General features: G+C 52.5%; 1 protein-coding gene across 1 annotated transcript; it reads right to left on the bottom strand.

Annotated features, from left to right (window-relative positions):
* Positions 1-4252: 4252 nt before the first annotated feature.
* GPR4 (G protein-coupled receptor 4) lies at positions 4253-5973 on the bottom strand. Its single transcript, XM_017874274.1, has 3 exons — positions 5967-5973; positions 5312-5537; positions 4253-5220 (listed from the first exon to the last, which is right to left on the bottom strand). The coding sequence occupies exons 1-3, from the start codon at positions 5971-5973 to the stop codon at positions 4383-4385; spliced, it is 1071 nt and encodes a 356-aa protein (XP_017729763.1). The 3' UTR covers positions 4253-4382.
* Between the last annotated feature and the right edge of the window lie 9877 nt (positions 5974-15850).

The following is a 15850-nucleotide window of genomic DNA, read 5'->3' as shown; positions in this document are numbered from 1 at the left end:
TCCACCTGCCTCGGCCTCCCAAAGTGTTGGGATTACAGGCATGAGCCACCACGCCTGGCCTAGTGCTTAATTAATTTTATTGAATGAATGCAAATGAGCATTTGGAGGGAAGGAGTAGTGTGCAGGTTTTCATCTGATTCTTCAAAGAAACTGTGTTCAGTTTCTGGGGCAGGCCATGGTGGCTCGCACCTGTAATCCTAGCACTATGGGAAGCCAACGCAAGAGGACTGCTTGAAGCCAGGAGTTTGAGACCAGCCTGGAGAACATAACGAGACCCCATCTCTACAAAAATATATATATATTTTTTTTAATTAGCCGGGCATGGTGGTTTGCTTCTGTAGTCCCTGCTACTCAAGAGGCTGAGATGGAAGGATCGTTTCAGCCTGGGAGGTTGAAGCTGTGGTGAGCCATGAGCTCCACTGCACTCTAGCCTGGGCAACACAGCGAGACCCTGTCTCAAAAAAAAAAAATTAAAATTTCTGTCCCCAAGCCGGGTGCAGTGGCTCACGCCTGTAATCCCAGCACTTTGGGAGGCCGAGGCGGGTGGATCACCTGAGGTCGGGAGTTTGAGACCAGTCTGGCCAACATGGAGAAACCCGGTCTCTACCAAAAATACAAAATTAGCAGAGTGTGGTGGTACATGTCTGTAATCCCAGCTACTCGAGAGTCTGAGGCAGGAGAATTGCTTGAACCCGGGAGGCAGAGGTTGCGGTGGGCCGAGATTGTGCCATTGCACTCCAGCCTGGGGGACAAGAGCGAAACTCGGTCTCAAAATATATATATATATATTCTGGCCCCAACATCTCCATTCCAGTAGCTTTACTACGGCAGGGGGATAGGGTGGGAAGACTACTAGGCCTCCCAGATCCCAGGCCTCCCTCTCTTCTCTAGCCCTCCAGCACTCCAACACCAAAGCCTGGATTTCCCCCATCTCTGTGCTCCCTCCACCCCAGAAAATCATTGAGTGCACTTTTCCCCTATCTCTCTCCTCCTTCTTCCTTTCTCTGAGAATGGTTCCCAGGAAAGTCTTCTGTGAACCTCTGTGGAGGGAGGGGAGGGCACGGGAGGGGGGAGGGTAGGAGGGTTGTGGGTGGATCGTCACACCTCAGGAGTCTGTTTACACACCTGTGAGGAGGAAAGGGAGAGGAGACCTTCTCTGAAGGGCGAGGCCTGTTCAGAGCTGGGTGCTTCTTCCTGCCCTCCAGCCTAGTTACGGAACAGTGGCCATTCCTGGTGACCCCTGAGACCAGGGGAGGGAGGGCAGCCTTGGCCACCCTGGGGCGTGGGAATACAAGCAGAGATGGGGAGGGGAGAGGCAGCCCAAGCTGGCTCCAGCGCTGACTCACCAGCCATGCGACCTTGGACTGGTCGCCTGGCCTCTCTGGTGACCGCCCTAGACTAGGGCCTGGGATCCTTCCTGGAAGTTTTTTCTGCTCAGACCCCCTAGTCACCCTTTTCCTGGAATGGGAGAGGTAGTTGTGTTTCATAATCCCGCTGGCCCCTGTGCTTCTTCCATTAGAGGAATCCTTCAAAATAAATCCAAGGCTGGGCATGGTGGCTGAAGCCTGTAATCTCAGCACTTTGAGAGGCTGAGGTAGGAGGATCACTTGAGGCCAGGATTTCAAGACCAGCTTGGCCAACATGGCAAAACCCCGTCTCTACTAAAAATACAAAAATTAGCCAGGCGTGGTGGTGCGCACTTGTAATCCCACCTACTCAGGAAGCTGAGGCACAAGAGTTGCCTGATCCCAGGAGGCGGAGGTTGCAGTGAGCCGAGATCCTGACACTGCACTCCAGCCTGGGTGACAGAGTGAGATTCTGTCTCAAAAAAAATAAATAAACGAACAAAAATAAAACTCCAAAAGCTGATCACTGCTCCTTGTTAAATCCACCTGGCCCAACTGACAGCACATCCCTCTTGGACTCCTGCAGTCACCTCCTCACTGAACTCCCGGCTTCTCTCCTTGTCTCCCATATTCCTTTTTCATTTTGAGACAGGGTTTTGCTCTGTCGCCCAGGCTGGAGTGCAGTGGTGCAATCACTGCTCATCGCAGCCTCCACCTCCTGACTCAAGTGATCCTCCCATCTCAGCCTCCCAAGTAGCTGGGACTGTAGACGCACACCACCATGCCTGGCTAATTTTTAAATTTTTTGTAGAAACTGGGTCTCCCTATGTTGCCCAGGCTGGTCCCAAACTCCTGGCCTCAAGCAATCCTCCTGCCTCAGCCTCCCAAAGTGCTGGGATTACAAGCTTGAGCCACCATGCCCAGCCAACCTCCCATAGTCTACTCCCTACTCAACAGCCCATGGGATACTGTTAATACTTAAGTTAAATCACCTTCATCCTCTACTGAGAAACCCCTCGTAGCTCCCATTTATCTCAGATTAAAAGGCAGAGTCCTCACTGGGACTTACATGGCCCTACATGACCTGCTGTCCCCTCTCCTGTCTCATTTCTCCTTTCCTGTTATCCTCCCCACCTCCGCTGCAGCCACACTGCCATACCTGCTATCTTTCAAATTCAGACAGTCTATTATTATTATTTGAGCTGGAGTTTTGCTCTTGTCGCTTAGGCTGGGGTACAGGGGCACAATCTCAGCTCACTGCAACCTCTGCCTTCTGGGTTCAAGCAATTCTCCTGCCTTAGCCTCCTGAGTAGCTGGGATTACAGGCACCCACCACCATGCTCAGCTAATTTTTTTTTTTTTTTTTTTTTTTGTATTTTAGTAGAGACAGGGTTTCACTATGTTGACCAGCTGGTCTCAAACTCCTGACCTCAGGTAATCCGCCAGCCTTGGCCTCCCAAAGTGCTGGGATTATAGGTGTGAGCCACCATGCCCGGCCGAAAATTCAGACACTCTCCAACCCCAGGGCCCTTGCACCTGCAGTTCCCTCTGCCTGAAATGCTCTTCCCACGACAGCCACAGGGCTGAGTGCCGCACATCCTTCAAGTCTTTGCTGGAAAGCCACCGCAACAAGCCCTCCTCTGCCCTCCTTATTTAGATCAGACTCCAAGTCATCCTCTATCCCCTCAACTGGCCTTACACAGAAAAATGTCCCCTTCACATTTAGCAATTCCAAACATTACATATTTTTTATTTACTTGTGTATGGCGAGCCCTGTGAAGGCAAGGCCAGGCTGCCTCAGTCATTGCTGTATCCCAGCCCCACCCAGCACAGTGCGCTACATAAACCTCTGTTGAATGAATGAATAAATACGCGGCCGGGCGCAGTGACTCACGCTTGTAATCCCAGCACTTTGGGAGGCCGAGGCAGGTGGACCATGACGTCAGGAGATCGAGACCATCCTGGCTAACATGGTGAAACCATGTTTCTACTAAAAATACAAAAAAATTAGCCGGGCGAGGTGGCGGGCACCTGTAGTCCCAGCTACTCAGGAGGCTGAGGCAGGAGAATGGTGTGAACCTGGGAGGCGGTGCTTGCAGTGAGCTGAGATCGCACCACTGCACTCCAGCCTGGGCGACAGAGCGAGACTCCGTCTCAAGAAATAAGATAAAATAAAATAAAATAAATACCCTTTCCTCTTGTCCCAAACCTTCTTCCCAAACCTTCCTGCATCACTCCTCCAGGCAGTCTGCCCTTATTACCCTTCACCTGAGTTCTGACATTCTCCGTCTTCATCCTCAGTCCTGACTTGGAGATCGCTGTTTATCCAGAAACTGAGAATTGCTGGCTTACGTTCTCTCCCCTGTATGACCAGGGGCTTTACAAACATAATGACTCTATATCCGCTGTGTTTCTCCTTCCACTTTCTCCCGGAGTCACAGACTTTTATCCACTTGTTGGAAAGAAAAAATCTAACCTTCTCTATTTGTCTTTATTTTCTGGAAACCAAATGTTTGACTTAATTTATCTGGCCAGACATGGTGGCTCACATCTCTACTCCGAGCACTTTGGGAGGCCAAGGCAGGAGGATCTCTTGAGCCCAGGAGTTCAAGATCAGCCTGGGAAACATAGTGAGACTCAGTCTCTACAAAAGTACAAAATTAGCCAGGCATGCTGGCGCACATTTGTGGTCCCAGCTACTTGGGACGCTGATGTGGATCTCTGGAGCCCAGGAGGTGGAAGCTGCAGTGAGCCACGATTGCACTACTGCACTCCAACCTGGGCGACACAGCGAGACCCTGTCTCTAAAAAAAATATTTACTCATCTCCTCCTCCAGGAGGCCTTCCACAACTGCCAAACTGTGATGGCATCTGGGAGCACAAAGGTTGACCAGCGACACACCAACCTCACTCTTCCTAAGTTCTTGTATTCTTATATTAACACAGCCCTTTTTCCATACAATTTGCATACACCAGACCAGGAGAGAAGGGACTGGGATGAGAGGGGAAAACTGGGGGTTCTGTGCCACGCGGGGTTCACTGTGCTGGTGGCAGCATCTTCAGCTGCACCTGGTCCCCCTGGGAGGGCGGAGTGGCCGCCCAGCCGCCAGTCATGGCCTTGGCTGTGCTGTTCCTCTTGGAGGTGAGTGGGGTCTCCAGGGTGAGTGAGGCGTTGGCCATCTCCTGGGGCTTGTCGCTGGCCAGAAAGCGGAGCAGGTTGTGCAGAGCCTTGGCGACGTCGCTGCGGGCACCCTCGTTGACCAGACAGTAGAGGATGGGGTCCGCCACACAGTTGAGGCTGGTGAAAGCCAGTGAGCTGTGGTATGCAGAAAAGACGCGCTCCTCGAAGCCGCAGTCCCAGGGTCGGCCCAGGTAGATGGCGCTGCGGGACAGCAAGAGCACGTGATAGGGCGCAAAGCAGACCAGCACTATGGCTATGAGGCTGAGGGCCAGCCGCTTGATCTTGGCCTTCTCCTGGCGCTCGGTGGACACGCTGCCTCGCACTGCACGCAGGATGCCCCGGTACGACAGCAGCATGAGCGCCCACGGGAAGAGGAAACCCACGAAGACCCGATAGAGGTTCATCCAGGCCACCCAGCCTTCCATGGGGAACTTCTCAAAGCAGAAGGTGTGATTGTAGCGGTCTCGGAAGAGCTCGTCATGGAACAGGGGCGCCGAGTTGGCGCCCAGCTCGGTGGCCCAGACCACGGAGCTCACGGCCACGGCGGTCTTGACGCGGCGCAGGCGGGCGAAGCGGAGTGGGTGGGCCACGGCCAGGTAGCGGTCCACCGAGATGCAGCACAGGAAGGCGATGCTGATGTAGATGTTGGTGTAGAAGATGAACCCGAAGAGCTTGCAGACCCGGGCCGGGGATCTCAGTTGTCATTGTGGCAGGAAGTAGTCGACCACACACAGCGCAAGGGTGCAGATGTACAGGCAGCGTCGCGGATGCTGAAGGTTCATACAGGTAGACGCCCAGTCTCGTGCCGCTGTTCACCTGGCGGTAGCCCGCTCCACAGAGCAGGCGATTGGTGGGCAGCCACGCCGATGACGAAGATTGAGAGGGATTGGCGGAAAGCAGGTGGTCCACTAAGTGAGTCCACGTGGCAGCCCTCCCACTAAGGTGGTTGCCCCATGGAGGAGCACTTCGGCTTCTGGGGCGCTTCCCCTGGCCCCATCGGTGGAGGTAGGCTGTGGGGCACGGGAGCGGGAGGCCATGGGGCCCCAGCCCCTTCCTTGGAGGCTCAGGGAATCATGGTGGATGTAGTCCCTACAGGGAAGAGTTGAGTGGGTAGGCGGCTGGGCTGGGAGGGGCTAGAGCTTGAGAGCGAAAAAGTTGGAGGAGGGATGGAATTGATGACAGGAAGAAGTCTGAGGATGATGAATTAACTAAAGTGTGGTTGGTCCAACCGGAGGTTATTATAGAGTTAATCAGGTGCAATGAGGGAGTATAGGTGGTGACACAAAAATTGGTCCTGTGGGGAAGTGTTTATGGAGGGGATGAAAGCAGTCGCTGGGCAACCAGTGGAAGAGAGATGTTGGCAGGGCAGTTAGGAAGTATGTGTACCATAACTGAAGTATGAGTAATGGCGGGGGATGTTCTACGAAGACACAGGATACTGAACATGCGTTGAGATAGGACATCAGGGCAGTATAGGGAGTGTTGAAAATGTTGAAAGTCCAGCAATTGGGTGGGATTGGTGGCATTTCTGGACCACCAGAAAAACAGAGACACAGGAGTCACTAGTAAGGAGAAGGTTCTGGAAAGGAGGTGGTCTGTCAGGGTGGACAAAGACAAAAGGCCTCGTTGGGACTGCAGGAAGGAGTCTTAGAAACAGGAAGCATGGTGAGTAGGTTCTAGATCAGGGATAGTTGGGGACAGAAGGGAAATTTGAATGGGGGAGGGACTCCAGATGTCCTGGTGGCGGCTGAAGATTGGTGCATGAAGTCGGTTTCACCGCTGACTTTGCAGTGCCTGTTGGGAGAGAGGACAACAGTGAGGGAGTCACGGAACACTCTGACGCCTTTCTCTCATCCCACGACTCACTCACCATAATGCGTGGACTGCAGAGAGTCGGACCACCCCAACAGGATGCTACTTGACCCCCCTAAGGCACATCCACTCTCTGAGAACACAGATTTGAGGTACAGGCAATATTGTTCCCCCCTGATAGATTTAGTAATACACTCCAGGCCAGGCACAGTGGCTCACGCCTGTAATCTCATAACACTTTGAGAAGGCTGAGGTGGGAGGATACGGATCGCTTGAGCCTATGGGAGTTCAATGACCAGCCTGGGCAACACAAGAATGAGGGAACCCAGTCTCTACAAAAAGGAAAAAATAAAATAGTAGCCAGCGTGGTGGTGCTTACCTTAGTACTCCAGACTACTGGGGGAAGGACTGAGGTAAGGGGATCACTTGATCCCAGGGGATTCAGGCTGCAGTGAGCTATAGTCCACCACTGCACTCAGCTTGGGCCAACAGATATGAGACCCTGTCTCAAAAAAAAAAAAAAAAAAAAAAAAAAGGTTTGGGTGCAGTGCTCACACCTGTAATTCCCAGCACTTTGGGAGGTCGAGGCGTGGGATCACGAGGTCAGGAGTTCAAGCTCAGCCTGGCCAGACGATGGTGAAACCCTGTCTCCACTAAAAATAAAAAGTTACCCCAGGTGTGGTTGTGTGTGCCTGTATGCCCAGCTATCAGGAGCTGAGGCAGTAAGACTGCTTGTAAACCAAAAGGCGGAGGTTGCAGTGAGCCGAGATCATGCCACTGCACTCCATGCCTGGGCAAAGAGTGAAATTCCTGTCAAAAAAAAAAAAAAGAAAGAAAAAAAAAAGAAAAAGAAAAAAGAAAGAAAGAAAGAAAGAGAGGCCGGGCGCGGTGGCTCAAGCCTGTAATCCCAGCACTTTGGGAGGCCGAGACGGGCGGATCACGAGGTCAGGAGATCGAGACCATCCTGGCTAACACGGTGAAACCCCGTCTCTACTAAAAAAATACAAAAAACTAGCTGGGCGAGGTGGCAGGCGCCTGTAGTCCCAGCTACTCAGGAGGCTGAGGCAGGAGAATGGCGGGAACCCGGGAGGCGGAGCTTGCAGTGAGCTCAGATCCGGCCACTGCACTCCAGCCCCGGTGATAGAGCGAGACTCCGTCTCAAAAAAAAAAAGAAAGAGATTTCAGATTTTAGCACTTTCTTGCAGAAGCCCTGTAAAACTGGCACAGGTATCACATCATGCTTCAGGAAATGCCAGACTAGTCTGACTCTATCATGTCACAGACAGAGAGAAGGGGCCCAGAGAGGCTGAGTCACCTTCCTAAGGATGCACAGCATGGAAGCAATAGGACCAGGGCTGGGGCCAGCCTCCCACTCCTTACCCAGGAATCCCATTCTTGTCAACAAGGATAATAACAGCAAATGTCAATCGAGCCCTACTACATAGCAGATCCCATTCCAGGCATTTTTACGCATATTATTTCTTTTTATTTATTTTTTTGAGACAGGGTCTTGCTCTTTTGTCCAGACTAGAATGCAATAGCATGATCACAGCTCACAGCAGCCTCGACCTTCTGGGATCCCAGTGATCCTCCTGCCTCAGCCTCCCAAGTAGCTGGGAATACAGGCATGCACCACCATAGTGTAGATAGAGGTCTTCCTGTGTTGCCCAGGCAGGCCTTGAACTCCTGAGCTCAAGAGATCCTCCCCTGTAATCCCAGCACTTTGGGAGGCCGAGGCGGTTGGATCATGAGGTCAAGAGATCGAAACCATCCTGGCCAAAATGGTGAAACCCCGTCTCTACTAAAAATACAAAAATTAGCTAAACATGGTGGCACGCACCTGTAGTCCCAGCTACTTGGTAGGCTGAGGCAGAAGAATCGTTTGAACCTGGGGGAGGTGGAGGTTGCAGTGAGCCGAGATCACACCACTGCACTCCAGCCTGGGTGACACAGTCAGACTCCATCTCAAAAAAAAAAGAAAAGAGAGATCCTCCCACCTTGGCTTCCCAAAGTGCTAGGAGTACAGCAGTGAGCCACCATGCCTGGCCGATTTATGGATATTACTTCACTGAAATTTTCAGGACTCCCATGAGGAAAGTAGTTGTTCTTCCTCTTTGACAAACTGAGGCACAGAGCTGTTCCGAGACCTGTCCAAGGTCCTGATGTCTAGAGTGCGGCCATTGCCGCTCTCAGTCCTCGTCTCCAGCCTGTGCTTCAGTTTCCACCCCAGAATAACTGGACTAGCTAGATACAGTGGCTCATGCCTGTAATCCCAGCACTTTGGGAGGCCAAGGCAGGAGGATCGCCTGAGGTCAGGAGTTCGAGACCAGCCTGGCCAACATGGTGAAACCCTGTCTCTACTAAAAATACAAAAACTAGCTGGGTGTGGTGGCACATGCTTGTAATCCCAGCTACTCGGGACGCTGAGGCGAGAGGATTGCTTGGGCCCAGGAGGTAGAGGTTGCAGTGAGCTAGCACCACTGCACTCCAGCCTGGGAGACAGGAGACTCCGTCTCATAAAAAAAAAAAAAAAAAAAAGAAGGCCTGGCACGGTGGCTCACACCTGTAATCCCAGCCCTTTGGGAGGCCAAGGCAGGCGGATCACCTGAGGTCGGGAGTTCAGGACCAGCCTGAGCAACATGGAAACATGGAGAAGCCTTGTCTCTACTAAAAATACAAAATTAGCCAGGTGTGGTGGCGCATGCCTGTAATCCCAGCTACTTGGGAGGCGGAGGTGGGAGAATTGCTTGAACCTGGGAGGCGGAGGTTGCAGTGTGCTGAGATGGTGCCATTGCACTGCAGCCTGGGCAACAAGAGCGAACTCCATCTCACAAAAAAAAAAAAAAAAAAAGAATAACTGGACAGAAAAGGGTCCTGGGCTGCCAGTGGGGACTGGGAACCAAAGCTGCAGAAGAGTAAGGGAAAGGGGAGAGTCAGGAGTTGCTGGGAACAGTCAAGGTCAGGGAGCATGGGGAAGCCCTGGGGTTAGCGCCAGCAGACTCCTCCCTCAGGGACCACTCCCTTCACTGTCTCTGCCCTTCCACCCCCCAATTTTCCTGAGTGAGAACCTTGAGCCCGCCACCCACTTTATTCTGGGAAGATCTGCACACACAGGGTAAAGGATATTCATGGACCAAGCCCCTGTCATCAACCCCAGAGAGAAGCGGAGCCAAGTCCAGAGTCACAGGCAGCTTCAGGAGCCATTCCATCCAGGGATCATTTGGTTTAGTTATTTTGGATGTGAAGTCTGTTTTTTTTTTTTTTCCCAACAAGATCTTAACCAGAAACCAATCTAAAACAGTGAAAAGGGTGAGCTGCTAGCTGCTCTGGTGAAACGAGGTGGGGGTGGAGTGGCCACCTCTGAAGAATCCCCAGGATGCACTTTTAAAACATTTTTTTTTTTTTTTTTGAGATGGAGTCTCGCTCAGTCGCCCAGGCTGGAGTGCAGTGGTGCGATCTTGGCTCACTGAAAGCTCTGCCTCCCGGGTTCACGCCATTCTCCTGCCTCAGCCTCCTGAGTAGCTGGGATTACAGGCGCCCACCACCATGCCTGGCTAATTTTTTGTATTTTTGGTAGAGACGGGATTTCACCTTGTTAGCCAGGATGGTCTCGATCTCCTGACCTCGTGATCCACCCGCCTCGGCCTCCCAAAGTGCTGGGATTACAGGCATGAGCCACCACACCTGGCCTTAAAACATTTTTAAAGTGGAGTTTAAGGTGAAGTCTATTGACAGATGAGGAAACCAAGCACCACAGAGGGGAAGGAAGGAGGTCCATAGGAGCCTCCCAGATGCCAGAGCATCTTTCCATGGCAAAGTCCTCTCGGCTCCACCTCCCCAGTGCTTCCTGAATCTGTGTGTGTCTCTCTCAAACACCTGCCACTGTCCACTCTGCGTCAGTGTCAGCGCCATCGCTCGCTGGGATCATTGCAGTAGCATTACCCTTGCTTTTCTGGGCTGCTACTCTGACTTCCTTCAAATCACTTCCCATATGGCAGCCAGAAAGAGCTTTTCTTTTTATTTTTTGAGACGAAGTTTCGCTCTTGTCACCCAGGCTGGAGTGCAATGGCCTGATCTTGGCTCACCGCAACCTCTGCCTCCCGGGTTCAAGTGATTTTCCTGCCCCTTCCTCCAGAGTAGGTGGGATTACAGGCATGAGCCACCATGCTGAGCTAATTTTGTATTTTTAGTGCAGACAGGGTTTCTCCATGTTGGTCAGGCTGGTCTCCAACTCCCAACTCAGGTAATCTGCCCGTGTTGGCCTCCCAAAGTGCTGGGATTACGGGTGTGAGCCACCGCGCCCAGCCAAGATCTTTCTAACATGAAAATCAGCTCTTTCTTTTTCTTTTCTTTTTTTTTTTTTTGAGACAGGGTCTCACTCTGTCATGCAGTGTTGCAATCTTCACTCATTGCAGTCTTGACTTCATGGGCTCAAGTGGTCCTCCTACCTCAGGCTCCTAAGTAGCTGGGACTACAGGTGTGTGCCACCACACCTGGCAAATTTTTCTATTTTTTATAGAGATGGGGTTTCCCCATGTTGCTCAAGCCAGTCTACAACTCCTGGGCTCAAATGATCTTCCTGCCTTGCTGGGATTACAGGCATGAGCCACCGCACCTGGCCTAGTTCTTGTTACTTCCCTGCTTGGAACCCTCCAGTGGCTTCTAAATGGACTTGGGGTAAAATCTAGACTCCTCATCTGGAGTCACAAGGCTCTGTCTGACCTGCTGGGGCAGCCTAGCCATCTCACCCACCTCTCCTTCCTGCCTCAGCAGGCTCAAGGCCACTGACCTTCTTTCCAGCCTCAAACCTTTGCACATTTACCATACTCTCCATCTGGAATGCTTTTTTTTTTTGGAAACAGAGTCTTCCTCTGTTGCCCAGGCTGGAGCGCAGTGGCACAATCTCGGCTCACTGCAACCTCTGCCACCTGAGTTCAAGTGATTCTCCTGCCTTGGCCTCTCGAGTAGCTGGGATTACAGGTGTGCACCAGCATGCCCAGCTAATTTTTGTGTTTTTAGTAGAGATGGGGTTTTACCATGTTAGCCAGGCTGGTCTCAAACTCCTGGCCTCAAGTGATCCACCCACCTTGGCCTCTCAAAGTGCTAGGATTATAGATGTGAGCCACTCCTCTTCCTTCAGATAGCCTGAGTAGCTCCGTTCCCTCCTTCACTTCCTTGGGAGTGCCTCTCCACTCAGTCCCCGAATCTCCCCTGCCCCAGGACCCTCTCCTCACATCACCTTGTGTCTTGTTTGTGTCTGACTGTCTAGAATATGTATTCCAGGAGAGCAGAGACTCTGTGTGTCTTGTTGACTGTTGTATCCCTAGCACCCAGGATAGGCCCAGCATACAGTAGGTGCTCAATAAATTACCAAGGTCATGGTCAGGGAGCACGGAGCCATTTGCCAATGGCAGAAACCATTCCAGAAGCTTTGTAGAGGCCAGAGGCATGGAGTAAAAACACATTCTCTGCCCATGAGGCTGCCCCACCCCACCCCAGGCTCAAACAAGGGCATGGGGAGGAGGGGGAAGGGAGGGGGAGGAGTCAGTTCCCAGGGGAAGAGGTGGACAGGGGAGAGTTAGAAAGGGCAGGATCTATCCGCTTCTTAATTGACTTTGAAAGGTCAGGGCTGAGTCCTGCTCAGTAATTCCTGCCCCCTGTGGGGTCCTCAGCGGCCGAGCTGCCTCCCTCGCCTCAGACTCCTGGGCAGAAGCTTGTGGGTCCTGTGGAGACGGAATGGGTGGGGGCGTACTCTGGGCTGGAACAGTGCGATCCAGTCCCTCCCTTCCATTAGAAACCTCCCACCCAGACCAAGTCACTCAAAATATCTCCCTCCCCTCTCCTCTGCCCTCTCTCTCCCCATCTCTCTGCCCCTAGTCTCTCCCTTCCTCCTGTGACATTTAGAGAATTACGTCTCTAGGAGCCTCAGTTTCCCCTTCTGTAAAAGGGGGCACAGCCTTTATACTCATCACATCACAGACTGGAACGTCCTTGCAAGAATGTGATATCAGCTCCATAGCGTGCAGGATTTGAACAATTATTATTCCACCGGGACTAGGGGGTTGAGACAAGAAATGAACCAGTTCTTCATGGCAGGAGGCACCCACCGAGGGCTAGAAGTCCCCTTTGCCCTACTTTCTGTCAACCCTCAGGGCTCTGCTGACCTAACTGGGGGACCATGGCAGGAAACATTTCCGCCAGCCAGCGGAGGAAATACACTTCCCATTGCTAATTTCCTCGAGGGGGAACCGGTCTAGCTCTCACCACTCCTTCCTCCCACCCCTCCTCCCCAACCTGCTGGCATCTTGGGGACGGTGGACATGGGGGAAGGGGTGCCCAGACAGCCCTCTCTTCTTCCCCACATGAGATCTGCCCAACGTGGAAACCCCAAAAGTCAACATGGAACGTCAGACTCTTAGAATGCCACAGTGCAGCCGACGTATATGTGACAGCTGGGGGTGCGAGGCTATTTTTGACCCCTTCCTGGTACAGATGGGGAAACCGAGGCCCGCGGTAGCAAGGCAGTTGTCTAAGTCACTTGATGTCTCAAGACTGGGCACACCTCCTGTCGCTCTTAACTAAACAGCTTCCCTTCCCCTGAGGTTTTTCTCTTCATTCTCTGAACTTCTGTAATTTTTCTCAAGTCTTTCCGAGCATCTCTGGCCCCTCTGAGAACCTACTGGAAGGTATGACCTTCTCCCCACAAAGAAAGCAAGCGACCTTCCATCACCTGCTCCCCATAACCCCGTTCCCCTTCCAGGACCCTCTCTGGTTCTAAGTTCTGCCCCTTACTTAGGCTCTGTTGAGGGGGTGAACCCCCAAATCCCACAGTCCACAAGAAGCTCCCCTTGTCTGTCCCACAGGCCCCCACTTCTTGGGTCCCTGCTGGCCCCTTCCAGAGGGTTGGGGGGAAGAGAAATATACCCGAGTGGAGCAATAGTGGGACAGGAAAGACTAGGAAGACCCAGCCCCCTGCCCCACTTTAGCAGCCTCGGCTGCTGCATCCTGACAGCCACCCCAAAACCCAGCAAAGCTGAAAAACTTGGAGGATTTCCAGGACAAGAGGGAGAAGTGCTACAGCCCCGACATCCCCAGCACCCCTCAGCTCACTCACCGGCCTTGTCCCCGATGCCACCAGGGCTATCTCACCTCCCCTTTTCCTCCTCTGTGGGCTCCTGCTCCCCCGCCTTCCCCCAGCAGCCCCAGGGGACCAGCCAGCTCCGGTCTGCTCATTAGGGACGAAATGTGATCACCGGTCCTCGCTCCCCACCTGGTGCCCAGGCGGCCGGCGGAAACCAGGGGGCAATCGGGCCACCCTAACCGCCCCACTGCACCTCAGTATCCCCGTTTCAACCGAGGGGGTCTCTGTGTCCCCCACACCCACACTGCCCATTAGGGACACCAGTCCTTAGACTGTCTCTCTGACGTTCTAGGTCCCTACGGCTCTGCAATCTTCAGGTTCTATCCTTAGTTCACTTCGCAGTTGAATGTTCTATTATAACATTCTAGAGCGTTACTCTTCTTTCATTCTATTTATTACATCGTGGCTTTGTAAGTACCTACCCTAAGTTTCCAATATTCTAGGAGTGTCACATTCCAAGATTTGAAAGTCCTATTGTTAGAACACGTTATGATTTTTTTAAGCATTCTATGACTTTCATAATCTATTATTAAACCGTCAGTGATTTTTATCTTTCCCCAGCAAACAGGAATACGTATTTCCCTTTTCTCTTTTACAGAAATGGGAACGTACACTAAATACGGTGAGCCCCACTTCCGTTTCTTTCCCCCCTTCTCTCGCCTGCTTTTGAACATTCCAACAGCCTAATTTCTAAGATTGTGCAGAATTCTAAGAAACTATGGATTCACAGAGGGAAGAGAGGGGCGTGTTAGTCACCACCTCCACCTGGCTCCTAAATTCTCACCACCTGGGGGTGACATGAGATATCCAGGCCGCCTCTCTACCCTTTCCCTAGTGGGCCTAGCCTCAGCCCTCCCCGCTCACACCAGCTGAGTTATTATTTGTCTAGACACAAACCAAATTATAGGCCCTGTCCCCGAGGGAACGGTGGGCTCCAGGCGGAGGGTCAGGAGACTGAAGCTGGAGTTAATCCCAGTTCCCCTCCACCTCCCTCCTTCTCTTCCCGAAACTCCACCCCTTCCACCAAAACCAACTCTTGCCCCTCTCCCTCCCCACCACCATGGTTTTAGAAATATTTTCTCTCCTCTGCTTCTAAAACCCTCCCTTCTGGATTCCAGCCATTTCTACTCACCCTGGCATCTCTCCCTCCTCATTGAGAAGACCTCTTTCCCCAAATTAATCCAACTTAGTGGTAGAAGAAGCAGCCAGCTCTCCGGATTTGGGCTTTGGTTGAAAACTGGGGTCCCAACCCTCCAGCCTGGCACTGACTCACTGTGGGGACTTCTGCTGTTGGGCCTCAGTTTCTCCATCTATAAAATGGGGGCAGGGGGAGTTGGCCTAGGTGGCTCTGCAAACCCTTTCCAACTCTCAACTGCCATCACTGAAATGTACCAAGATTTCAACACTCCTCTTTTTGGATTGAAGGACTCCAGTATCCCCAGGACTTTTGATTGGAAGGATCTGGAATTTCCAGGCCTCCCCTCTGATCCTTCTTCCATCTGGGCCCTTCCATTAAAAGATGTTCATGTTCAAGGTTCTTGATCATATGATTCCCAGGGTTCCAGGGGCCCCCATGGGTCTCTCATCCTCTTCAGCTGGGATTCCCCCAGAAAAGAAAACCTCCTCATCCTCACCCCAAATCTGAAGTCAAGTTCATCTACAGAGACAGATCTAGGGGCGGGTGCCCCCTTGGTGGGTTCAGGAGGAGGGGGGCTGATGATGGGCTCTGGAGGGGGCACTGGGGAGTGTGGCCCCATCTTCTCCACTTCTGCCCCAAACAAATTCCCCAATGCACATCTAGCCCGAGTGCGCACACACACATCCCACAACCGATGCCTCCCAGACATTCTAGAGTTGTTCCTCAGCCTAGTTTGGGAGGAGGGGTTGTCCAGTTCCAGGGGTGAGAGTGAGGCGGAAGCAGGAAAGAGTTAACGGTGACCCAGCCAAATCCTGGAAGAGAGGAAGTAGGGGAGGAAGTTCACCCCCCAGCCAGGAATTCCTGAAATTGGCGGGCGGGGTGGGTGCGACTTCAGGGGCAGTGGGGTGGCTCCGGGAAGAGGGCGCTGGGGTCATGGTGTCACTTAGAGTCCTCCTGCCCCAGGTCACAAGCCTCCTGCCCTCTACCCGACTCCCAAGCAGCTTCCCAGTCCAGAGGAAAGTTCCGGGATGCGGAGGATTTGGAAGGAGAGAAGACAGAGCAGAAGGTGCCAAAACAGGGTTATAAGAGATGGAGAGACAGAGACAGGGCAATAGAGAGAGACAGAGAGACATGAAGGGAGAGAGCAAAGAGATACACAGAGACGGGGAGAGATGGAGATGGAGGCAGAGACATCCACAGAGGTCCCACAATAGATGGGGGAGAGGCAGAGG

Source organism: Rhinopithecus bieti, unplaced genomic scaffold (genome assembly GCF_001698545.2).
Source record: "Rhinopithecus bieti isolate Rb0 unplaced genomic scaffold, ASM169854v2 scaffold_7888, whole genome shotgun sequence".
NCBI classification, from domain to species: Eukaryota; Metazoa; Chordata; class Mammalia; order Primates; family Cercopithecidae; genus Rhinopithecus; species Rhinopithecus bieti.
This window is presented reverse-complemented; position numbering and strand designations above follow the sequence as displayed.

Coding starts and splice junctions, on each gene's coding strand:
- GPR4 (XM_017874274.1), bottom strand. Junction 5,221..5,311: donor ACGAGACTGGGCGTCTACCT/GTATGAACCTTC, acceptor ATGACAACTGAG/ATCCCCGGCCCGGGTCTGCA.